The sequence below is a fragment of the Scyliorhinus torazame genome, chromosome 21, assembly GCF_047496885.1.
Source record: "Scyliorhinus torazame isolate Kashiwa2021f chromosome 21, sScyTor2.1, whole genome shotgun sequence".
Lineage (NCBI taxonomy): Eukaryota > Metazoa > Chordata > Chondrichthyes > Carcharhiniformes > Scyliorhinidae > Scyliorhinus > Scyliorhinus torazame.
Window position 1 is genome coordinate 7,090,869 of NC_092727.1, and position 26,505 is coordinate 7,117,373.

General features: G+C 46.8%; 1 protein-coding gene across 1 annotated transcript in view; it reads right to left on the bottom strand.

The window, feature by feature from the left end:
* The window catches only part of sorl1 (sortilin-related receptor, L(DLR class) A repeats containing), a 227,127-nt gene that overhangs the window by 50,099 nt on the left and 150,523 nt on the right, over positions 1 to 26,505 (bottom strand). The window contains exons 21-28 of the mRNA XM_072486394.1: positions 22,058 to 22,196; positions 19,821 to 19,991; positions 15,159 to 15,272; positions 14,707 to 14,829; positions 7,573 to 7,692; positions 5,894 to 6,019; positions 2,758 to 2,868; positions 2,138 to 2,269 (exon numbers count right to left, since the gene is read on the bottom strand). Of these exons, the coding sequence (XP_072342495.1) occupies positions 2,138 to 2,269; positions 2,758 to 2,868; positions 5,894 to 6,019; positions 7,573 to 7,692; positions 14,707 to 14,829; positions 15,159 to 15,272; positions 19,821 to 19,991; positions 22,058 to 22,196 (1,036 nt within the window). The remainder of the gene's footprint in view (positions 1 to 2,137; positions 2,270 to 2,757; positions 2,869 to 5,893; positions 6,020 to 7,572; positions 7,693 to 14,706; positions 14,830 to 15,158; positions 15,273 to 19,820; positions 19,992 to 22,057; positions 22,197 to 26,505) is intronic.

Genomic DNA, 26,505 nt, shown 5'->3' on the forward strand with positions numbered 1-26,505 from the left:
AAATAGGATTTATGATTATTTAGAAAAACATAGTTTGATTAAAGATAGTCAGTACGGCTTTGTGAGGGACAGGTCATGCCTCACAAGCCTCATTGAATTCTTTGAGGATGCGACGAGACACACTGATGAAGGTCGGGCAATGGATGTGGTGTATATGGATTTCAGTAAGGCATTTGATAAGGTTCCCCATGGTAGGCTCATTCAGAAAGTTAGGGGGCATGGGATACAGGGAAATTTGGCTGTCTGGATACAGAATTGGCTGGCCGAAAGAAGACAGCGAGTGGTAGTAGATGCAAAGTATTCCGCCTGGAGGTCGGTGACCAGTGGTGTCCCGCAAGGATCTGTTCTGGGACCGCTGCTCTGTGGTTTTTAGAAATGACTTGGATGAGGAAGTGGAAGGGTGGGTTAGTAAGTTTGCCGATGACACGAAGGTTGGTGGAGTTGTAGATAGTATGGAGGGTTGCTGCAGATTACAACAGGACATTGACAGGATGCAGAGCTGGGCTGAGAAGTGGCAGATGGAGTTCAACCTTGATAAATGTAAAGTGATTCATTTTGGTAGGTCGAATTTGAATGCTGAATATGAGGTTAAAGGCAAGATTCTTGGAAGTGTGGAGGAACAGAGCGATCTTGGGGTCCACGTAAATAGATCCCTCAAAGTTGCCACCCAGGTTGATAGGATTGTTAAGAAGGCATATGGTGTGTTGGCTTTCATTAACAGGGGGATTGAGTTTAAGAGCCGCGAGGTTTCGCTGCAGCTTTATAAAACTCTAGTTCGACCACACTTGAAATATTGGGAGCGATTCTCCAAAATGGAGACCAAGTGTTGGCGCCGTCGTGAATGCCGTCGCGCTTCACAACGGCGCGCAATGGGCACGGGGACGACCCCACAGGGGGCCAGCATGGCGCTGGAGCGGTTCACGCCGCTCCAGCCTCCCGTCCCAGCGGCAAATGGGCGCCACGCCAACTTCAGCGCCGGCCCCGACTCAACATGGCGTCGGGGTTCAGGGCCCGGCCGCGCAACAAAGCAAGCCTGGCCTGGGAGGGGAGGGGGGGGGGGGGGGAAGAAAAAGAGGCCGGCCTGTCGATCGCAGGGCAAACCCCATCGGAGGCCCCTCCTGGTGAAGGAGCCCTCGGAGAATCGCGCGCCAGCGTCGGCGCGTCATGGCGCGGTTGCGCCGATTCTCCGGCCCGGCGCAGGGCTCGGAGAATCGCGCCCATTGTGTCAGTTCTGGCCGCCTCATTATAGGAAGGATGTGGATGCTTTGGAGAGGGTACAGAGGAGATTTACAAGGATGCTGCCTGGACTGAGAAAGGTTATTGGAGCTAGGGCTTTTCTCACGGGAACGAAGAAGGCAGAGAGGTGACTTGATAGAGGTGTACAAAGTGATGAGAGGCATGGATGGAGTGGATAGCCAGAGACTTTTCCCCAGTGTGGAAATGGCTGTCACGAGGGGACATCATTTTAAGATGATTGGAGGGAGGTATAGGGGAGATGTCAGAGTTCTTTACACAGAGAGTGGTGGGTGTGCGGAATGCACCGTCAGCAGAGGTGGGGGAGTCAGAGTCATTAGGGACATTTAAGCGACTCTTAGACAGGCACATGGACAGCAGTAAATTGAAGGGGTGTAGGTTAGGTTGATCTTAGATTAGGATCAATGGTCGGCACAACATCGTGGGCTGAAGGGCCTGTACTGTACTGTTCTATGTTACATCCAGTTTGCACATTCACAATAAGTGCTGGAAATATTTCACCAATGAACTACATAGAATATAGAATCTCTACAGTGCAGGAGGCCATTCGGCTCATAGAATTTGTTCCGACCCTCTGAAAGAGCACCCTATCTGGGCCCAAGCCCCCACCCTATCCCCATAACCCCACCTAACCTTTTGGACACTCATGGGCAATTTAGCATGGTCAATCCAGCTAACCTGCACATCTTTGGACTGTGGGAGAAAACCTACGCAGACATGAGGAGAAAGTGCAAATTCCACACAGTCCCCCAAGGCTAGAATTTAACCCAGGTCCCTGATGCTGTGAGGCAGCAGTGCTAACCGCTGTGTCATCTCTAGTCATCTCAGCAGACTTTCCAACTTTTATCTTAATATGGTAAAGAATTACTAAATAGATACATACAACAGAATGCATAATTTGGATCTTCATCTGAACCATCGTCGCATTGTGGGGTTCCATCACACAACATGAAGCTGTTAAGGCACCGCCGTTTGTCCTTACAGACAAAACTCATATACTGAGAGCACAAAGGATCTGGAAAACAGATGAGAGAGAAGAACAAGGTAGGCTTCCAGGTTTAATCTATAAATAACAGCAACTTTCTTCCCATAGCATCGATGCAGGGAAAGGGAAATACATTTAAAATAATGGTTCCATCCAGAGGAAGAAAAACAACCATATCATTTGGGAGTTAAGAATACAGAAACAAGATTCATAACAATACAGTAACTTTCTAGAAGTTGGAAGAAAATTACCCATTAGCTATTAACTATGCTAATAGAGAAATATACCACTAGATTGTCCTTGAGCAGGCCTCCAATCCTTTCTGTTCATGATAAAATATGCCCAAGTATTCTTGCATCTATTGAACTAAACCAAATTGTTGGTGCACAATCATATGTTATGAGTATTTAAGAGCACTATGTTATTAGGCAGTGTTGTCCCAACCTCTTGCAATAAAGATTTGTCAAATTGAATTATGCAAGCTTAATTACAGCTGAAGAGTAAAAAAAAAAACTCACTGCAGTTTTGCTCATCTGATCGGTCAGTACAGTCTGGTACACCGTTGCAAACTTTGGTCAGTGCAATACAGCTACCATTGCTACAGTGAAATCCATTACACGTGGTATTATCTGGGTAATAGGGTGGAAAAGGGGAAAATAGACAAATGTACCAAGACATTTTGGAATTAATAAAGACATACACAAAACCAGCCAGATCATGCAGCTCAAAACATTAAGCAGTACTGTCGAGAATACAAGAACTTGGCTTGCCAAATAGCAATTGGTGTACTAATAAAATGGTGTTTAATTTGGAAAAGCAAATGCAGACAGAGCAAGGACCACAAAACAGTCTCTGCATATTTGTTATTACCACAGCAGCAGATTTCCACACTTCAGATATTGATAAGTTTGCACCCTTATCGATATGACTCCTAGGGCAGGATTCTCCGACCCCCCGCCGGGCCGGAGAATCGGCAGCGGGGGGGGGGGGGGGGGAGGGAATCCCGCCCCCGGATTCTCCGGCGCTGGTTTTTCGGCGGGGGCGGAAATCGCACTGCGCCGGTCGAGGGCCGTTGCGCCGGTCAGGGGTCGTTGCCAGCGCCGCCGCCCCCCCCCCCCCCCCCCCCCCCCCGCCGATTCTCCACCCCGCGATAGGCTGAGTGGCCTCCAATTTTCGGCTGGCCCCGCCGGCGTAAATTAGACCAGGTCCTTACCTGGCTCTGCAGGCGGCCTGCGGAGTCCTCGGAGGGGGGGGGGGGGGGGGAGGGGGGGGGGGGGCACTGTGGTCTGGCCCGTGATCGGGGCCCACCGATCTGCGGGCGGACCTGTGATGTGGGAGCACTCTTTCCCTCCGCGCCAGCCGGTGTAACGGTCCGCAATGGCCGGCGCGGAGAAGAACCCCCCTGCGCATGCGCTGGGATGACGCCAGCACACGCTAGCGCTCCCGTGCATGCGCCAACTCGTGCTTGCCAGCGGAGGCCCTTCGGCGCAGCGCCAAGCTCTTCGGCGCCAGCTTACGTGGCGCCAACCCTGCCGCCGCCTGCCTAACCCCTGAAGGTGCAGAGTATTCAGCACCTTCCGGGCGGTCTGGCACTGGATTCACGCCACTCCTCGGCGCCGGGATGGCTCGCCCTGCCGGTTGGTGGAGAATCCCGCCCCTAATCTCAGAATTCGGATGAAATCGTCAGCCTGAAGCAACTCTTTCCTTCTCCACTGATGCTGTCAGACCTGAACATTTCTAGCATTTTCAGATTTCCAGCATCCACAGCATTTTGCATTAGTAAATGCGTAATGTACCTGGCTAAGTTAACTGCGCATGAACCAGATTAGGTCCCAAGCATCATTAGCGTGCATGCCATTACTCACAGTGCAATGTCACAATAAGAAGAACCTTTATTAATATCACAAGTAGGCTTACATTGACACTGCGATGGAATTACTGTGAAGAACCATCTACAGATCAAAGTGACAAAAACTTGCCTTTTTCATGAATTGAACTTGGAATCAGATAAATATCTGTAACCCTATTGAGGTGATGTTGTACTCAAAATTAACAAGTCAAATATTGGTAGCAAAATACCGTACCTTTGTTCCAGACCCAAATGTAGATCAGCATTATATTGTACCCTGACAATACTCACCCTCTACCTCACCATCTCTGCTCTCGACTCCTCCACTGCTATTAAATTATCAAATTGTTTATCTGACACATACTACTAATGAGTAAGTTCCTCCAATTAAATGTGGGGCAGCACGGTAGCACACGTGGCTAGCACTGTGGCTTCACAGCACCAGGGCCCCAGGTTTGATTCCCCGCAGGGTCACTGACTGTGCAGAGTCTGCACGTTCTCCCCGTGTCTGCGTGGGTTTCCTCCATGCACTCCGGTTTCCCCCCACAGACCAAAGACGTGCAGGTTAGGTGCATTGGCCATGCTAAATTGCCCTGAGTGTCTGAAAAGGTTAGGAGGGGTTATTGGGATAGGGTGGAAGTGAGGGCTTAAGTGGTCGGTGCAGACTCAATGGGCCGAATGGCCTCCTTCTGCACTGTATGTTCTATGTTCTTAAATACTGGGGAAGACGTAAGCCGCTGCTTTCACTCCCCACTCAAAACTCTGTTCCCTAACAAGTGACCCCAGTTCTTCCTGGTCAGAGATTAGGCCAGTCTGTATGGCACCTCAACACCATACTTGATCCTGAGATTAACTTCTGATCTTTTATTTGTGCGATCACCGAGACGACCTGTTTATACTTCGAACACCTCTTGAGTTTGCTCCTGCTTCAGCTCATCTGCGGCTGAAATTCTCATTCATGCCTTTTTTATGCCAAAGACTCGACGATTTCAATGCACCCATGGTTGGTCTCCCTTCTAACCTGGAGGTCATCCAAAACTCTACTGCTTATGTCTTAACATGCAGCCAGTCCCATTCCTCGATCATCCCTGTGCTTGCTGAGCCAATATCTGGACTTTAAAATTCCCATTCTGGTTTTCAAATTCCTCCATGGCCCCACCCCTCTCGCTGTCTCCATATTTCTCCACAATCTTCCAAGATAGCTGCACTCCTCCACAATCTTGTGTGCATTTCCAATTATAATTGCTCCACCATTGGTGGCCATGCCTTCAGTTGCCGAGGCCTCAAGCTCTGGAAATCCTTCTGTACACCTCTCCACCCGTCTCGCTTCCCTCCTTTAAGAGACTCAGCAAAATCTTGCTCTCTTTCACCTAACGTTTTGTCATCTGAAGTAATTTGTGTGGCCTGGCTTATTTTGTTTCATTAATGTTTTATTACTTTGCTACTTTGACAACATCAGGTGAATATAAATGGTTGATAAAGAAACATAGCACAGTTAATTTTTTTTTAATCCCGAGGCTGCTTAACTGCGACTTTGTAATAATTCAAATCTGTAACACATTTTCTATTTCTCGGCACTCCAAAATACACTAGATAGAGATAGTGATTTTAATACAGTATCCCCAGGACAGAGGGCTATCGACCACATTTCTGGCAGCTTGAATTATATTAACGGAGACTGGACTAGAACCTGGTTTTCACCATTAAACCAAGTAAAATCTCATTGTTTATTTTAGCTACTACCAGATTACAAAATAGCGAGAGAAATATAGGAAGTACGCAAGGCGTATCCACAGAGTTCTTACCACAGCGAGTCAAATCTTCATCAGATCCATCACGGCAATCATCATCCCCATCACAAATCCACCTGAGTGGGATACAGTGTCCGTTGCGACATGAAAAGTTGCTTGTGTCACAGGTGTGTTTACTTGCTGAAGAACAGCAATGATGAAGCATTAATGTTTCTTGTGACACACCAGCAATGAAATTACATACAATTGAAAGCAACTTCCTGAGTTCAAATGTGCTTCTGCTATGCAGTATGCTAGCTAAAGCATGCATTTTAGTCAAATATCATTCTTCAAAAGTGCAAATTAGAATTTCTAACAGAGTTTCATGTTCAATCCACTACTCGTCACAGAACTTTAATTTAAAGTGATCAACGCACAAATCAAGTCCGCTTACTTCGAAAATGCCTCATTTTCTTATTTCGGAAGGAGGTTTAAATACCCCCAGAACTTCCAAGGACGGACTAACATCGGGATTGCCATTCTGCTTCTTTTTACTTACCCTGGGCAAGAGTGGCACATTTCTCACCCACTCTTCTGACCCGAGCCTAGTCAGGTGTGTAGTCTGCCTGGTTCCCCACATCTTCCAATGCAGGGTAACTAAAGCCACACCACCTTTTTGCGACACTAGTGCCACAAGCCAAATAAGTTTAACGGTCCGCATGTTTAAATGCACTATAAGAAGCCAGGGAGAAAGGAAATCTATAAGTGGGTAGGGTGGGGGTGGGGTTGGCGTCAGGAGTGCAGTTGCTCAGGAATTAGAAGTGGTTTTAAATCGTTACTTTTCTCTGGGTAACTATTCTGTTAAGAGTCGGAACCATCCAAAGTCTCCAAGTTAAATCAGAGGATCTGATGATTCCCAGTGCAGGATAATTGCCCATCAACTATTACTACTGGAGCAGTCCTTACGTGGAGACTTCCGGTTTTTGCGCCCCCCCCCCCCCCCCCCCCCCGAGAACGGAGGTTCTGGGCTCACGATGTGTCGGATTCTCCAGTCTCATCCTTGGTGGGACCCACTGCAAGCAACAGAAATTTGGCGTTCTAGCCAATTCTCCATTCACTCTCAGCAGCAGTGGAAAATCCCAGCCACGAATGAGGACAGAAGGTTTCAGTCAATTAATTTAATTCTCCACCGTAACATTCATTCTCTTAATATGTCCCCACCAATGAAACAGCTTGAAAACACTACACAAGTGCCAAGTGACCAAACTGCATGCCTGGTTTTCATACTGGAGTTTACTCTTAACGCAACAATTAAAACCAAATGAACCCATTATCTCAGATTATTAATTCCTCTGCCATGGCTAGAACTGCATAGTACTTATGTCACAGCACAGTACTTACGCCAATAAGAAACGGAATCAAAATGTTGCTCCTTGCTTAAATTTAATAAACTTCAAAAAATATTTCAGGACGTTGATCTTTCCAAAAAAATAGCATTGTAACTAGTATTAGATCTTGGCTCTCCTGGCTCATTTTGGATACGAACTGTTATAAATATAGTAAACTGGCTGCCCACATAATCATATGCACTGGGAATAAACTCCGGACCTCTGATGGTTTTAAGACACTCGGCTAACCGTTTACCAAAAATGAGCCAGGGGAATGCTACATCACCTCTTTTCAAAAACAAACCCAAAGAACTAACCAACTTAAATCCCAACAAAGTTCACAGCAACAAATTCATGATTACTTACCTGTGCAGTTTAGTTCATCTGACCAATCTCGGCAGTCATTGTCCCCATCACACGTCCAAGACGAGCGAATGCACATGCCAGTGGCGCAAGTAAATTCGTCACTCTTACAGCTGTTCAATGCTGTCGGGGTTTTAAGGGAAAAGAATTACAATGCCAAGGTTTACACTTTGATAAGAGTGATGTACAAAGGACCCATTCAATTTGTTTGCATAATCTTATGTGACCTTTTAAAAAGAAACCTCCGATTTGTCACAGCTTGACTAGCACAGGAATACTTAGTTGTGTTGGGGCTAGATGCAGGATTTGTCCCAGTTCCTCTAATGAATTTTTTATATAGTAAATTTGTTTCATCTGTCAAATTCAAGTTTTCAGCACATTTAAGCTGACTAATTTATAGAAACAGAATATCAGAGGGCAGCACATCGATTGTCAATAATGTACTGCCTGGGGAGAACACCTCGACATCAACATGGATCATTAGAAGTCTTGCAAGTCATGTTTCCAAGTGATTAATTTTGCGAGAAGCAACAAATTCTTTGTCGAAGACCCACTTGTATCCAACCTGCAAATCGAAAAAGTGCGGTACAAAAAGACAGGACTGGAAAAATATTTTCAAAACATTAACCAATAGAAGCTCCTTATGTGTTTCCATGGATTGGGTTTTAATATCTTAAAAATTTGGATGGAAGGCCAAACTAATGGAACCTTATGTTGCCAAAAAAAAAAAAAAATTTTTTTTTTTTTTTTTTTTTTAAAATTAAAAAAATTTGATAAGCTTCTCAAGAACCCAGAAACACAATAACCCAGATTTCCAATGACCAAATACTGGCTTGGGGAAAGCAACATGGTTGAGCACTCAAATTGTTCCATTAAAAAAACTACCCAGTGGGTTCTGGGTGCGGCGATGACCAGCTAAGTCGCACGTTTCGGCACCTCCCGTTGAAACAGACTTTTGGGCTCTTATTAGGAGCCCCAACGGCAATTTTTAACGGCCAAAATCATTGTGCGGTGAAATAGGAGGGAATCCCCCCCGGATAAATATGGATAAAGGAGAGGATAGCGGCCGGATTGCAGTGGATCCACTGGAGCAGCGGCAAGGAAGGGAAGCTCGAAGCAAGATGGCGTTGGAAGGTGGCTGTTAGGTATGGGGCCCGGAGCAACAAGAGTTCCTGCGGCACTGTGTGGAAGAGCTGAAGAAGGAGGTGTTGGCCCCGATGCTACAGGCGATTGAAGGGCTAAAGGAGGCGCAGAGGACCTAGGAGTTGGAGCTTCGGGTCGTGAAGGCAAAGGCTGCGGAGAATGAGGATGAAATACAGGGCCTGGTGGTGAAGACAGAGACGCACGAGGCACAGCACAAAAGGTGTGTGGAGAGGTTGGAAGCCCTGGAGAATAACTCGAGGAGGAAGAATTTAAGAATCTTGGGTCTTCCCGAAGGCACAGAGGGGGCAGACGTCGGGGCATATGTGAGTACGATGCTTCACTCGCTAATGGGATCGGAGGCCCCGACGGGCCCTTTGGAGGAAGAGGGAGCTTAGAGTTCTGGCGCAAAGACCAAAGGAAGGAGAAATACCTCGAGCCATAGTGGTGAGGTTTCACCGCTACAATGACAGAGAGATGGTTCTAAGATGGGCGAAGAAAACTCGGAGCTGCAGGTGGGAGAACGCGGTGATCCGCGTGTACCAGGATTGGAGTGCGGAGGTGGCGAGAAGGAGGGCAAGTTTCAACCGGGCCAAGGCGGTGCTCCACAAAAAGGTTAAATTTGGAATATTGCAGCCGGCGAGACTGTGGGTCACACACCAAGGGAAGCACCACTACTTTGAGACGGCAGAAGAGGCGTGGACATTCATTGTGGACGAGAAGCTGGAATAGTCTGGCGAGAGAAAAAGCTTCTGTAATAAAGTGGTGGGGTGATTATGTGGGACGAGGAAGGGGAAGGGGGGGGGGGATTTTTTCAATTTTGTAACTTCTCTTTTCCCCTCGTTGGGGGGGGGGGGGGGGAGGGAGGAGGAGTATGGGGAACTGTGGGCGCCGGTGGGAAGGAAAGGGGAAGGAGAAGGGAACTGCGCCATCAGGGGCGGAGCCGAGTGCGAAACACGGGCTTTGCTCAGTGGTAATTGTGGCTGGAACGGGGACGCAGGAAGGAAGGGGCCTCGCACAATGAGGGGCCGAGGACAAACTGGGGAAGCCGAGGTCAGCCAGAGTTTGCTGACTTCTGGGAGCAACATGGGGGGTGCAACTACGCTAGAAAGGGATCTAGCAGGGGGGGGGGGGGGGGGGGGGGGGGAGAGTTAACTGGGTTGCTGCTGTTTGGGGGGGGGGGGAGGGGGGGGGAAAGAGAAGAGAGTTAACTGGGTTGCTGCTGCTAAGGGGAAGGGGGAGCTGTTATGGGGCGGGGTGGTCGGGATGGGAGAGCACCGTCGGTGGGATATACGGGTACGTGGGAACCGGGTGAGGAGCTGGGGTAGAAAAGGGGCTGGCTAGTCGACATGGGGGGGGGTAAAGAGCCCCCCACCCCGGCTGATCACGTGAGAGGGCTGAATGGGCCGATTAAAAGGGCACGGGTACTCGCACACCTAAAGAACTTAAAGGCAGATGTGGTCATGTTGCAGGAGACGCACCTGAAACTGGCAGATCAGGTCAGACTACGTAAAGGATGGGTGGGGCAGGTGTTCCATTCGGGCTTAGATGCGAAGACTAGGGGGGTGGCTTTTTTAGTGGGGAAATGGGTAATGTTTGAGGCAAAGACCACAGTGGCGGACAGTGGGACATTAGATACGTGATGGTGAGTGGCAGATTGCAAGGGGAGGCGGTGGTTCTGGTGAACGTATACGCCCTGAACTGGGATGATGCAAACTTCATGAAGCGTATGCTGGGGCGTATCCCGGACCTGGAGGCGGGAAAGCTGGTAATGGGGGGAGACTTCAATACGGTGCTTGATCCAGGGCTGGACCGGTCTAGGTCTAAGACCGGGAGGAGGCCGGCAGCGGCCAAGGTGCTTAAGGACTTCATGGAGCAGATGGGAGGAGTAGACCCCTGGAGATTTATTAGGCCTAGGAGTAAGGAGTTTTCATTTTTCTCCCATGTTCACAAGGTGTATTCACGGATAGACTTTTTTGTCCTGGGAAGGGCACTGATTCCGAAGGTGACAGGGACGGAGTACATGGCCATAGCCATTTCGGACCACGCTCCACATTGGGTAGATCTGGAGGTAGGAGAGGAAAAGGAGCAGCACCCACTCTGGAGATTGGATATGGGGTTGTTGGCGGATGAGGGGCTATGTCTAAGGGTGAGGGGATGTATCAAAAGGTACCTGGAGCTTAATGATAACGGAGAGGTCCAGGTGGGAGTGGTCTGGGAGGCACTAAAGGCGGTGGTCAGAGGGGAACTGATATCCATAAGGGCCCATAAAGGGAAGCAAGAGAGCAAAGAAAGGGAGCGACTGGTGAGAGAACTTCTGAGGGTAGATAGGCAATATGCAGAGGCTCCGGAGGAGGGATTGTACAGGGAAAGACAAAGGCTACATATGGAATTTGACCTGCTGACCACGGGCAAGGCAGAAGCACAGTGGAGGAGGGCACAGGGAGTACAGTATCTGTCTGGAGAGAAGGCAAGCTGGTTACTGGCCCAACAACTGAGGAAGAGAGGAACGGCGAGGGAGATAGGTGGGGTGAGGGATGAGGAAGGTGAGATGGAATGGGGAGCGGAGAGGGTGAACAGGGTGTTTAAGGCATTCTACGAGAGGCTGTATAAGGCTCAGCCCCCGGAAGGGAAGGAGGGAATGATGCATTTCCTAGATCGGCTGGAATTCCCGAAGGTGGAGGAGCAGGAGAGGGCGGGACTGGGAGCACGGATTGAGGTGGAGGAGGTGGTAAAGGGGATTGGGAGCATGCAGGCGGGGAAGGCCCCGGGGCCGGATGGGTTCCCAGTGGAATTTTATAGGAATACATGGACCTACTGGCCCCGCTTTTGACGAGAACCTTTAATGAGGTCAGGGAAAGGGGGAAGTTGCCCCCGACTATGTCAGAGGCGACGATATCGTTACTCTTAAAGAAGGAAAAAGACCCGCTGCAGTGCGGGTCTTTCAGGCCTATTTCCCTCCTGAACGTGGATGCTAAGCTCCTGGCCAAGGTGATGGCGACAAGGATAGAGGATTGTGTCCCGGGGATGGTCCACGAGGATCAAACTTGGTTCGTTAAGGGGAGACAGCTGAACACGAATATACGGAGGCTGCTAGGGGTGATGATGATGTCCCCGCCGGAAGGGGAGGCGGAGATAGTGGTGGCGATGGACGCTGAGAAAGCATTTGACAGAGTGGAGTGGGACTACCTATGGGAAGTGTTGAGGAGATTTGGTTTTGGAGAGGGGTTTATTGGATGGGTACAGCTGCTATATAGAGCCCCGGTGGCAAGTGTGATCACGAACAGGCAGAGGTCCGACTACTTCCGTCTTTATAGAGGGACAAGACAGGGGTGTCCCCTGTCTCCGTTACTGTTTGCATTGGCAATTGAGCCGCTGGCCATAGCACTGAGGGGCTCTAGGAAGTGGAGGGGAGTACTCAGGGGAGAAGAAGAACACCGGGTATCATTGTATGCAGATGATCTATTGCTGTATGTTGCGGACCCAGTGGAGGGGATGCCTGAGATAATGCGGACACTCGGAGTTTGGGGAATTTTCGGGGTACAAATTGAATATGGGGAAGTGTGAGTTGTTTGTGGTGCATCCGGGGGAGCAGAGCAGGGGAATAGATGATTTACCGCTGAGGAGGGTAACAAGAGATTTCCGGTACTTAGGGATCCAGATAGCCAGGAGCTGGATAACCCTACATAGGCTTAATTTAACACGATTGGTGGAACAGATGGAGAAGGATTTTAAGAGATGGGACATGGTGTCCCTGTCACTGGTGGGTAGGGTGCAGGCGGTCAAAATGATAGTCCTCCCGAGATTTCTTTTTGTGTTCCAGTGCCTCCCGGTGATGGTTACGAGGGCTTTTTTCAAAAAAATTGAGAAGAGTGTTATGAGCTTTGTGTGGGCTGGGAAGACCCCGAGAGTGAGGAGGGTTTTTTTGCAGCGTAGCAGGGATAGGGGGGGACTGGCACTGCCGAGCTTAAGTGATTATTATTGGGCCGCCAATATCTCAATGGTGTGTAAGTGGATGGGAGAAGGGGAGGGAGCGGCGTGGAAGAGACTGGAAATGGCGTCCTGTAAAGGAACCAGCCTACAAGCATTGGCCCTTGCCATTCTCCCCGAAGAAATACACCACAAGTCTAGTGGTGGTGGCAACGCTGAAAATTTGGGGGCAGTGGAGACGGCATAAGGGAATGACGGGTGCCTCGGTGCGGTCCCCGATAAGGAATAATCATAGGTTTGTCCCGGGGAGAATAGATGGGGGATTTAGAACATGGCAGAGAGCAGGGATTGTGCAACTGAGGGATCTGTTCCTAGACGGGACGTTTGAGAGTCTGGGAGCACTGACGGAAAAATACGGGTTGCCCCAGGGGAATGCATGTCGGTATACGCAAGTGAGAGCTTTTGTGAGGCAACAGGTGAGGGAATTTCCGCAGCTCCCGACGCAGGAGATTCAGGATAGAGTGATTTTGGGGACATGGGTGGGGGATGGTAGGGTGTCAGATATATACAGGGAAATGAGAGACGAGGGGGAGATCATGGTGGATGAGCTGAAGGGAAAATGGGAAGATGAGCTGGGGGAAGAGATCGAAGAGGGGCTGTGGGCAGATGCCCTACGCAGGGTAAACTCTTCGTCCTCGTGTGCCAGGCTTAGCCTGATACAATTCAAGGTCTTGCACAGGGCGCACATGACCGGAGCAAGGCTCAGTAAATTTTTCGGGGTAGAGGATAGGTGCGGGAGATGCGCGAGAAGCCCAGCGAACCACACCCACATGTTTTGGTCATGCTCGGCACTGCATGGGTTCTGGGTGGGGGTGGCAAATGTGCTTTCAAAGGTGGTGGGGGTCCGGGTCGAGCCAAGCTGGGGGTTGGCTATATTCGGGGTTGCAGAAGAGCCGGGAGTGCAGGAGGCGAGAGAGGCTGATGTTTTGGCCTTTGCGTCCCTAGTAGCCTGGAGAAGGATATTGTTAATGTGGAAGGAAGCTAAGGCGTGGAGGCCTGGATAAACGACATGGCAGGGTTTATAAAACTGGAACGGATAAAGTTCGCACCAAGAGGTTCGGCTCAAGGGTTCACCAGGCGGTGGCAACCGTTCATTGACTATCTCGCAGAACGATAAAGGAACTGGGAAAATAGCAGCAGCAGCAACCCAGGGGGAGGGGGGGGGGGGCTCGGGTGGGTCCTCAGGGGTGTTTTTGTATGGATATTTTTACTTGGACATGTATATTGGCTTGTTTGACTTTATTATTTGGGAGAGTTAATATTTTGTTATGGCAGTTGCCATTTAGTTTATATATTATTTATTTATTTGTTAAAAAACGGTCACTATTATTTATATTGTTTTATTGTTGTAAAAAGGGAAAAAATTTTGTACTGTTTTGTTTGGCCGGAAAAAAATTTGAATAAAATATATATTTTTTTAAACTCCCCAGTTTGCCAAATTCTACTGACTTAGATGAGAGCAGCTTAACAGCAGCTGTTTTAATACATTTTCCTTCTATCTTCGGTGCATGGATTAAACTGAATTGCTAATGGTTAGGATAGACTTTTGGTTTTGAGCTGTAATATATTAAAATTGGAATATGGAAAATGGCCTGTCAGCTGGGTTCCAGCTCAAGATATTCTCCTCACCAGGCTTTACCAATCTCAGTTGCAGGCATCTGGCAGACACCTAGCCACTGGGGAAGGAGGCCAGGAAGGGTATGTGATGTGTGTGTATATATATATATATATATACACACACACACACACACATATATGTGGAAAGTAAATGAGTTTACTCAGTTAGTGAAAATGCCTCCCAGTTAGTTGGATAGAGGTTTGTGCCTGCCCTCTGCTGGAGAAGGTTCAAAGTGCAAGCAGTCTATACCAGAAAACAAAATCACCTGAACAGGTTTAAGAAAACAATGAAACAAAATGCAACTTCAAGTTTATTAAGGACACCACAGAGTGCCATGGTTTGCTATAGCCAATTAAGTAAATGTGAGTAAGGCTTCTGAAATCACTTACAGCACTGCTCCTCATCACTATCATCCCCACAGTCATCTTCACGATCACATTTGTATGACAGTGGAATACACATCCCCGATGACCGACATTTGAATTGAGAATCAGGATCACAAACAACTGTTGCTATGAAAAGGAGAAAAAAAATACTGTTTATTAAACTCATACATCATAACACTATGATAACACATCCTCAGTTTGCATAAGTGGACAAAATACAGCAAAGTAGCCAAATTTCATTACTACAAACTCCTGGTGCCATGCAAGGTTTTGTGTTTGATAGGAAAGATGAGGGGGCTAATCTTACACGATAAAGCAGGCAAGATATTCCACTACGTCTCACATGCAATATAAACATCCCAGTGAAATTTTAGGCATAATTTGTTATTGCAGATTTATCCTACAGAGATAATTGCAAGTACTTGGCATAGCCGCTAAATTTAAACTATACTTACGGCAATTTGATTCATCACTGTAATCGCCACAGTCATTATCATTATCACACTTCCAAATGCTGCTGATACATTTGCCATTGGAGCACCTGTACTGGTTAGGCAAACAAGTAAGCTCTATAATAAAATAAACACAAATTTAAAGGAACAGGTGATTAGTTCCAAGAAAAAGCAGAAATTCTCATGCCCTCAAAAAGGGAAAGGCTGCACGGATATCAGGTAATTTCAGGGGGAAGAAGATAATACTAAATAATAGTACAAAACCAGAAAAGGCATTGAAATAATCCCATTTAGAAATAAATTTGTTGCAGCACTTTGCACCTTCCAAGATTATGGACCACCTGCAAACAAACAAAAGCTTCTTCTTTCACAATACCAACTTTCCTTCCCTGTATTATAGTGACGTGGTACTGGCAGGAAACAGCTTTACCTTTCATAAAACACAATTGTTTTGCAGAAGTTATTTTAACTCTAACAAGCAAGCACAGAGTTAATAACCTGCAGGTGGTGGTACAGTGGTAATGTCACTGGACCAGTAATCCATAGACCCAGAGTAATGCTCTCAGAATCAGTGGATGGTAAATTTGATTTCAACAAAGTCTAATGATGGTGTTAGTAGAGTCCTTACTTTTGATTTCCCTTTGTTCCCATTTCTTTTATGTTATGTTTTTTTTTTGTCCGAGAATCGCTAATTGAGATACACCTCAAGTAGAGCGGAAGAAGGACCGAATTCAAAGTTTCAAATGGCCAACTGGCTTGACCACTGGAACACTATGTCCTCAAGTCTCCTATTTGGGAAAAGGAAATCCAAGACTTTCTGGCACCCAGCAGATTTGGGGGGGGGGGTTGCAGTTCGATTGGTTGGCTGCCGGCCAGGGGGGAAAAAAATGCTAGGCCTGGCAACAGACATCGATTGGTTCCTGCCAGCTAGGGTTTTTTGGAGAGAACCCAGCAGAAGACACGAGACCCTCGCAGTCCGAAGCTGTGTTTTCTCCTTCCCACGCTCGGCTGCTGGCTGAGTGCTGTCTCTGCGAGTCTACAGTGAGTTTACAAACTGAAGGAAGCCTATAAACCAAGAAAGGATCTAAATGGAAGATATCCATCTGCAGTCAAAGATACCTAGCTTTTATTTTTCAATGATTATTTTCTTCCCTCTCCACCACCTTTTCCCGCTTTGTATCGGTGTGAGTGTGAGTGTGAGTGTGAGTGAGTGTGAGAGTGTGTGTGTGAGAGAGAGAGAGAGAGAGAGAGAGAGAGAGAGAGAGAGAGAGAGAGAGAGAGAGAGAGTGAGTATGAGTGAGTATGAGTGAGTGTGTGAGAGTGTGTGAGAGTGTGTGAGAGTGTGTGAGAGTGTGTGAGAGTGTGTGAGAGTGTGTGAGAGTGTGTGTGTGTGAGAGAGAGAGAGAGAGAGAGAGAGAGAGAGAATGTGTGTGTGAGAGAGAGAGAGAGAGAGAATGTGTGTGTGAGAGAGAGTGTGGGAGAGGCATGTGTGTGTGTGTGGCATGTGTGTGTGTGGCATGTGTGTGTGTGGCATGTGTGTGTGTGGCATGTGTGTGTGTGGCAGTGTGTGTGTGGCAGTGTGTGTGTGTCAGTGTGTGTGTGTCAGTGTGTGTGTGTCAGTGTGTGGTTCGTGTAGGGAGAGTTTGGGGGGCTGGTTGGCAATTAGATAGTAGTAAACCCAGTTTATTGTTGCCTATTTAATAGTAATTACTGTTAAATAATAAAAGGCTATTTATAGAATCACTTAACAGTGCAGAAGGCCATTCAGCCCATCGGGTCTGCACTAACCCTCCAAAAGAACTTTCCACCCAGGTCCACTCCCCCGTCCACCTTGCCCTACATCCGTAACCCCATAATCTAACCTGCACATCCCTGGACACTGGCAATTTAGCATGACCAATCCACATAAACCTGATGTTAAAAATTTACAAATCTGGTAGCTGTACCACTTTGGATCAAATCAAAGACATTGGATACTTAAGTAACTTCGATTTTACTTGTTGCAACACTGGGTGAAGATGGGCTGGAATTGACCACGCACTAGCCCAGGGTGTCGGGACAACGACCATGAAACAACTGCCATAAAAATCCATCTGGTTCACAAATGTCCTTTAGGGAAGGAACTCCTTACCTGGTCTGGCCAATTGCGTGCGACTCAAGATCCACAGCAATGAACTGGATTCTTATCTGTTCCCGGAAATGGCCTAGCAAGACCAGTTCAAGGGCAATTAGTGATGGGCAACAAATGCTGGACTTGCCAAAGATGCCCCATATTCCAAATCAGGAATCGGAAACACCAGGGTGTAGATTTTCAGTCCGGCCCACCCCAGGAATCATGTCAGGTGGGATGGACAATTTGACAGGTCATTTAAAGGTCTGCTGAGCCCAGGTGGGAATTTTCAGGACAGGTGCGACCGGAAAATCCCATCCCAGATGTCCGGAAAAGTTTTTGAGCAGAGTGGCATCATTTTAGTACAACACTTTAGGAGCAGAATACTGTATTTGAATAAGTTTTTATTACTACTTTGCAATGTTTTATCACTATTTTGGGTTTCAGGTGAATATTTATATGTACACTGCTTTCTGGTTTACACCTGTGGTTAGGCACTCTAATGTAATTCTATAATCTAGAAAATCCCAAACTCCAGAAATGACTTGGTCCCAATCATTGTGTAATAGGATTCTGTACCTCAAGGTTGCATTTATTAGTCACGTCTGTTTGCTGTTACGAGGTTTCCATTGGCAGACAAAACTGACAGGATAAAGGAAATAGGTCCCTTGATGAGGCCACTTCACAACAATTTGCCTGACCGTCTCCAATGCTAATCAGGTTTTTGAAAGCATACAAGCATTCTGGTGGGTCTCCTGAACACCAGGGCTTATTTAAGGAGAGTGAGGGTAAATAAGTTAAAATCTGTTCACATGACACACAAACCTACCCCATCAGAGATCAGAGTGCAAATAGTAGCTCGACAATATGAAGAAAGTACTGCCTGCTGCAAATTGATACAGCAAAAATTAAAGTTTAGCTGCATCCTAATGTTAGTGCTTTTGGTGACGATTATACAACGACTACCCTCAAAAGGAGATAATAAGGTCCTAAATTTTGTCAACATTTGCGGCTCAACATTAAGAGCAAATTGATAGTTGACACTACATAAAAATCCAAAAATGCTGGAAACACCAACCAAGGTCAGACAGGATCGGGGAGGACCAGAAGGCGGGGTTAACATTTCAGGTCCAATGACCTTTGATCAGAACCAGATTAGATCTAAAACATTAACCGTAACTTCCTCACTCCTAACCCGATGATTGCTTCTAGCATTTGTCATGAGAATGTCGCTTTAAGAAATGTTTGGCTGCTCATGTTACTGCAGTGATGTCAGAGTGTGGGTGGAGCTGAGCTCTGGTTCTGCTTTTTAGTTTCACTTTGAGAAAAGCTTGGGTGTGTCTCTGTCTTTTTGGGTTTCGTTTTTCAGTGTGTTGCAGCTGAAGTCAGACAAAGCAGCTGTACTGTTGAGCTCTCTGCCATGAAGGACTATCTCGTGATCGTTTGGTGAATTCAGAATTTAAATGTTTTCAGTAGTGAATGTAAACCCTGATGTGTTTCGGTTTAAAGGTTTGTTAAGTCTTCTGGGTGTTAAAAGGACAGCATACAGATTACTTAAGTGTTGTATTCTTTGGGGGTTTTATTTGAATTCATGGTTGCTAAGATGTTCACTGTATGTTTTAAAAAGGTTAACTTGAGTTCATAGAATAAACATTGTTTTGCTTTAAAAATACTCTTCCATTTCTGCTGTACCACACCTGTAGTGGGCCGTATGCGCCCCATACCACAATCTATTAGAAATTGTGGGTCAGGTGACTTCCATGATGCGTTCTCTAAACCCTGGCCCATAACACATTTCCAATTTTTATTTCAGATTTAATAATAATAATCACTTATTGTCACAAGTAGGCTTCAATGAAGTTACTGTGAAAAGCCCCTAGTCGCCACATTCCAGCACCTGTTCAGGGAGGCCGGTATGGGAAATGAACCCGCGCTGCTGGCTTGTTCTGCATTACAAGCCGGTTGTTTAGCCCACTGTGCTAAACCAGCCCCTTTGCAGTATTTTACTGGGCATCATCTATGGTGCTTCAAAAATAGTAAAAATTATTAGCTTCTTTTCATTTGTAATATTAAAAGGCAACTAGACAACAAACAGGCTCGTCATCTCCTCAATTTCCTCCTTTAACTCATTATGGAGGCTCGTCATCTCCTCAATTTCCTCCTTTAACTCATTATTGGAATTAAGAAATTTGGGATTTGGGAAGAGCTTGGGAAAATGAGGCTGACATAGATGAATCAAGATCTTGTTGAATGGCAAACAGGTTCACGTTTTGTAGGGCCCACTCTTGCTCATGTTTCGTATTTGTATGCTGGGTATAATGGCTTACATTACTCCATTGATACATTAACCTAAAAGAGTAATGAAATCAACAGACTATTTGACTGTGGAAGCACAAGACATATTTTGCACACACTTCAAGTCGAACAAACGTTTGACAGCAAGGTCATACATCACACCACCAATTCCTATGCTGAGATTAAATTACCAAGAGTTTAAAAAGAAAGGGCCATCATGGCCCAGTAATCACAAAGAGGAATATCAACTGTACACTCACCTTGCCTCACGCAGACGTTGTTCTTTAGTGTGTAGCCATGCGGGCAATCACAACGAACATCCCCGGATGATAAAACTGTGCTGTTCACTCCCTCTGGACACACACATCTCTTACGTAAATATTTAGGAAGACAAAGCATGGTGCAGGCCGACCCATGACATTCATTGCTCACTTTAAGATAACCACAAATCATTAGATAAAGCTGCAAATAGCAATTACATGAACTTAAAGGGGGAAAAAAATTCCAATTAAGGGGCAATTTAATGTGGGCAATCCACCTACCCTGCACATCTTTAGGTTGTGTGTGTGTGTGTGTGTGTTGGGGGGGGGGGGGAGAGAAAGAGAGAGAGACTCACGCAGACATAGGGAGAATGTGCAAACTTCACACTCAGGACAGGGATCGAATGCGGGTCCGAGGCATAGTGAGGCAACAGTGCTAGCCACCGTTCCGCCCAAGTGAACTATTAATGAATGTTATCAAATTGATGTTCACTGATCCTCTCTTTTCTGATATGGAAGCACTATTAAATGTCAATGTAAATTGTTGCCCCATTATAGTATTCAGGTAGGTTAACACCGATGCAATATAGAGGCAGCAGAAATAAAACCAAAAGGACCAACAAATGAATCTCTAATAATGACTGGTGGTCCAGTAGAAAAAAACCCTCAACTTCAGTGACCGGGGGCAGGATTCTCTCATGCCCCACCGTATGGGAGAATCGCTGTTCATGCCATTTATTCCCGCGGCGCCGGCAGAGATTCTCCGAGGAACGGAGAATTGGCACCATTTGCGGCAGTGCGTTTGGCGCAGCGCCGGTCACGGGTCGCTGTCCTCGGCCGGGCCGCCGATTCTCCGGCCTTGATGGGCCAAGCGGCCACGCGGAAACGGCAGCGTCCCTCCGGCGCCGTTCACACCTGCTCGCAGCCAGCGGGAACTCTGCGCATAGGGTCGGGGGACGGCCTGTGGGGCAGGGAAAAGCGCTCCTTCACCGGGGGGGGGGGGGGGCCTCCGATGGGGTCTGGCCTGCGATCGGGGCCCACCGATTGGCGGGCCGGCCTCTCCAGCCCCGGCCCTATTTTATTACGCAGCCGGCCCCTGAACCCCCATGCCATGTTGCGTCGGGACCTGCCCGTTGAGGATGTCCCCTGCGCATGTGGGTTGGCGCGGCGCCACTGCGCATGCACGGGTTAGCACGGCACCCACGGCCGCGGGGAAGGGAGGCTGGAGTGGCATTCATGACGGCGCAAACGCTGCCTCCATTTTGGAGAATCCCGCCCATGGTATCCCAATTCCCACAACCATCAGTACAGCAAGCTCAGAAATGGTACAATCTTCTTTTCAGGAGGCAAGCCCTACAACATTCCCTGCATTCTTTGCTCCACCATTGGTGTCTGTGGCACCAACACTTTCGGCCCTCAACTTCTTTGCCTCTCTCTCCTCCTCAATCACCTACCTTAAAACCAACTTGCCCAACCATCCTTCCTGATATTTCCTTAATTGATGTCAATTTTTGTCTGATACACTTCTGAGACGTGGTTAGCACTGCTGCCTCACAGGGCAAGCCTCGGGTGGCTGTCTCCGTCGGTTTCCTCCCACGTTTAAAAGATGTGCAGGTCAGGTGGGGTTACAGGGATAAGGTGCTCTTTAGGAGGGTTGATGTAGACTCAGAGCCAAATGGCCCCCCACCTACACTAAGAATTCTATGAAAAACACCCCACGGTAGTTTAAATTAAATACATTATATAAATACATAATTACAAGTTGTTTGTAAATAACAGGGTGTATTTCAGAGTTGATTATAAATGGGAGATATCAATGCAACTTTTGGATCCTATAAACAAATGTTGCTGCTGAATAAAAAGAACACAATTTACTGAAGGTAGAGTCATTGAGGAGACCCCAGTACATGGTTTAATTTTGCAGAAGTGCGACACCCACATTTGGGTAATATTTTAGCAGAGCTGCTCCTGTTATCACAGATTAGAAACCATACACAATGGGCCGTATGGCTTCTCACCCCAATCCTTCCCATCGCTGTCTAAAGTCTGTCACATGGCCCATTTTAGAAAATTCTGAATTTTCTATAGTCTGTTCTTCCGGCCATCTAAATTTTTGTACTGGCAAAAAGATTATTGGATAACATTCAAATTTTATTGGCAACCAAACAAAAAGCCCAAAGTGTAGACCAGAAACACAGAAAACAGTACTGCATCCAAAGTTATATCAAAGCTGCTACCTGTTTCCATTGGCTTGAAGAACACCTTCATGTCCATTACTCCAGTTAAACCAGTAACCACCGTCTCCACACCTGAGCCATCATATTTATTCGCCCTAAAGATGCTCATTTCAGACCAATCATCCCAGTAGATCTGATTCTGAAGAAAGTAAATACACATCTTAATTTAGTGCAAGACCAGCATGCTTATTTTTCACAAGTAGAAAGAGTGCTGAGGCTTTAAGCCTTATAGAGGCAGTGGGTATGGCCTTTTATATATCTAAGATATTGACAGACATTTTGGGATTAAGGGATTTGGGTAACACACCCATTGAGTGTCACATTGACAATAAATCCCTGTGGGAAAATGTGCATTCTACAAAAAGTATGAATGAGAAAAGGCTAAGGATAGACATCGTAAGTTTGATGTTGGACAGAGAGGAGATAGCAAAAATTAAATGGATCGACAGTAGCTATCAATTGCCAGATTGTTTTATGAAAAGAGGGGCTAGTTCATAGAAACTTTTGCATATTGTTAATGAAGGGTGCCGGTTTCTGTGACTTGTTTGTTTTGGGGGTTTTCCCTTCCAAAAATGAAAAACAAAAGGGCGGGAAATTGCGTTTGTTTTTGAGTTTCTTGTAATTTTGTTTCACCAAATTATTTGTTTTTCTCCAAGGAAGGGGTGACTATTAAGGAATGGGTGTTGAGATACTCCCATTTTTATTTTTAAAATGTTTTAATTTTATTTTTTTGTTTGCACGGAGTGCTGAATTTGAGTGCTATAGTGAGTTTGGTGACTGAGGGAGTATATGGCTTCATTTTTATCTAAAGTCTAGTCTTTCTTTTATTTAGTTAATTAACTTAAAAGTTGCTGTTTGGTTTAGAAGAAGGTGAATTTCAATCATCTTTAAACAAAGGTTCTACTTGTAGCTGGAGCTTGTTAATTAGTTGATTGGATTAGGCCAGTTTTCAGAGGCTAGATTCACAGTATAAAAGTGATCCCCTACAGTGCAGACTTGGTTTGCACTGAGTGCTGAATTTAGTGCATTTGAGTGCCATAGTGAGAGTTTGGTGACTGAGGGAGTGCTGAATTTGGTGCATTTGAGTGCTATAGTAAGAGTTTGGTGACTAAGGGAGTGCTGAATTTGGTGCATTTGAGTGCTATAGTGAGAGTTTGGTGACTAAGGGAGTTAGGTGAGGAGGGAGTAAGGCGCTCCTTTCATTTTGTTTCCTACATTTCCGCAAAGAGCGAGAAGGGAGCCAGGAGTTTACAAAGAGTGCAGCTGACTGGGAGCAGAGTCGGAGGGCGGAGGTCCAGTTGGTCCACAGGGCAGCTATATTCTGTAAGGTAAGAGGGGATGGAGGCTAGGCCAGTTGCATGCTCCTCCTGTAGGATGTGGGTGGTGAGGGATACCACCGGTGTCTCCGCTGACTATACCTGCGGGAAGTGCACCCAACTCCAGTTCCTCAAAGACCGTGTTAGGGAACTGGAGCTGAAGCTGGATGAACTCCAGATCATCCGGGAGGCAGAGGGGGTGATAGACAAGAGTTACATGGAGGTAACCACACCCAAAGTAGCGGACAAGAGTTGCTGGGTTACAGTCAGGGGAAAGAAAACAAACAGGCAGACAGTGCAGGGATCCCTCGTGGCCGTTCCCCTTCAATGGGAATGGGAACGGGATTTGTAGTCCAGCAATTAAGGTAGCCGATATTCAGGACACCAAAGATGTAGTGAGGCAGTGGGGAAGGGAACACTGACAAAGGAGAGTACTTTCAGGCACGGAGATGGATTGAAGTGTGTATACTTCAACGCAAGAAGCATCAGGAATAAGGTGGGTGAACTCAAGGCATGGATCGGTACTTGGGACTACGATGTGGTGGCCATCACAGAAACTTGGATAGAAGAGGGGCAGAAATGGTTGTTGGAGGTCCCTGGTTAGAACATAGAACATAGAAAAATACAGCACAGAACAGGCCCTTCGGCCCACGATGTTGTGCCGAACCTTTGTCCTAGATTAATCATAGATTATCATTGAATTTACAGTGCAGAAGGAGGCCATTCGGCCCTTTGAGTCTGCACCAGCTCTTGGAAAGAGCACCATACCCAAACTCAACACCTCCACCCAACACCAAGGGTAATTTGGACATTAAGGGCAATTTATCATTGGCCAATTCACCTAACCCGCACATCTTTGGACTGTGGGAGGAAACCGGAGCACCCGGAGGAAACCCACGCAGACACGGGGAGGACGTGCAGACTCCGCACAGACAATGACCCAAGCCGGAATCGAACTTGGGACCATGGAGCTGTGAAGCAATTGCGCTATCCACAATGCTACCGTGCTGCCCTTAAGAACAAATAAATCTACACTACATCATTTTACCGTCATCCATGTGCCTATCCAATAGCTGCTTGAAGGTCCCTAATGTTTCCGACTCAACTACTTCCACAGGCAGTGCATTCCATGCCCCCACTACTCTCTGGGTAAAGATCCTACCTCTGATATCCCTCCTATATCTTCCACCTTAAATTTATGTCCCCTTGTAATGGTGTGTTCCACCCGGGGAAAAAGTCTCTGACTGTCTACTCTATCTATTCCCCTGATCATCTTATAAACCTCTATCAAGTCGCCCCTCATCCTTCTCCGTTCCAATGAGAAAAGGCCTAGCACCCTCAACCTTTCCTCGTAAGACCTACTCTCCATTCCAGTCAACATCCTGGTAAATCTTCTTTGCACCTTTTCCAGAGCTTCCACATCCTTCCTAAAATGAGGCGACCAGAACTGTACACAGTACTCCAAATGTGGCCTTACCAAAGTTTTGTACAGCTGCATCATCACCTCACGGCTCTTAAATTCAATCCCTCTGTTAATGAACGCGAGCACACCATAGGCCTTCTTCACAGCTCTATCCACTTGAGTGGCAACTTTCAAAGATGTATGAACATAGACCCCAAGATCTCTCTGCTCCTCCACATTGCCAAGAACTCTACCGTTAACCCTATATTCCGCATTCATATTTGTCCTTCCAAAATGGACAACCTCACACTTTTCAGGGTTAAACTCCATCTGCCACTTCTCAGCCCAGCTCTGCATCCTATCTATGTCTCTTTGCAGCCGACAACAGCCCTCCTTACTATCCACAACTCCACCAATCTTCGTATCGTCTGCAAATTTACTGACCCACCCTTCAACTCCCTCATCCAAGTCATTAATGAAAATCACAAACAGCAGAGGACCCAGAACTGATCCCTGCGGTACGCCACTGGTAACTGGGATCCAGGCTGAATATTTGCCATCCACCACCACTCTCTGACTTCTATCGGTTAGCCAGTTCGTTATCCAACTGGCCAAATTTCCCACTATCCCATGCCTCCTTACTTTCTGCATAAGCCTACCATGGGGAACTTTATCAAATGCCTTACTAAAATCCATGTACACTACATCCACTGCTTTACCTTCATCCACATGCTTGGTCACCTCCTCAAAGAATTCAATAAGATTTGTAAGGCAAGGCCTACCCCTCACAAATCCGTGCTGACTATCCCTAATCAAGCAGTGTCTTTCCAGATGCTCAAAAATCCTATCCTTCAGTACCCTTTCCATTACTTTGCCTACCACCAAAGTAAAACTAACTGGCCTGTAATTCCCAGGGTTATCCCTAGTTCCTTTTTTGAACAGGGGCACGACATTCGCCACTCTCCAGTCCCCTGGTACCACCCCTGTTGACAGTGAGGACGAAAAGATCATTGCCAACGGCTCTGCAATTTCATCTCTTGCTTCCCATAGAATCCTTGGATATATCCCGTCAGGCCCGGGGGACTTGTCTATCCTCAAGTTTTTCAAAATGCCCAACACATCTTCCTTCCTGACAAGTATTTCCTCGAGCTTACCAATCTGTTTCACACTGTCCTCTCCAACAATATCGCCCCTCTCATTTGTAAATACAGAAGAAAAATACTCATTCAAGGCCTCTCCTATCTCTTCAGACTCAATACACAATCTCCCGCTACTGTCCTTGATCGGACCTACCCTCGCTCTAGTCATTCTCATATTTCTCACATATGTGTAAAAGGCCTTTGGGTTTTCCTTGATCCTACCCGCCAAAAATTGTTCATGCCCTCTCTTAGCTCTCCTAATCCCTTTCTTCAGTTCCCTCCTGGCTATCTTGTATCCCTCCAATGCCCTGTCTGAACCTTGTTTCCTCAGCCTTACATAAGTCACCCTTTTCCTCTTAACAAGACATTCAACCTCTCTTGTCAACCATGGTTCCCTCACTCGACCATCTCTTCCCTGCCTGACAGGGACATACATATCAAGGACACGTAGCACCTGTTCCTTGAACAAGTTCCACATTTCACTTGTGTCCTTCCCTGCCAGCCTATGTTCCCAACTTATGCACTTCAATTCTTGTCTGACAACATCGTATTTACCCTTCCCCCAATTGTAAACCTTGCCCTGTTGCACGT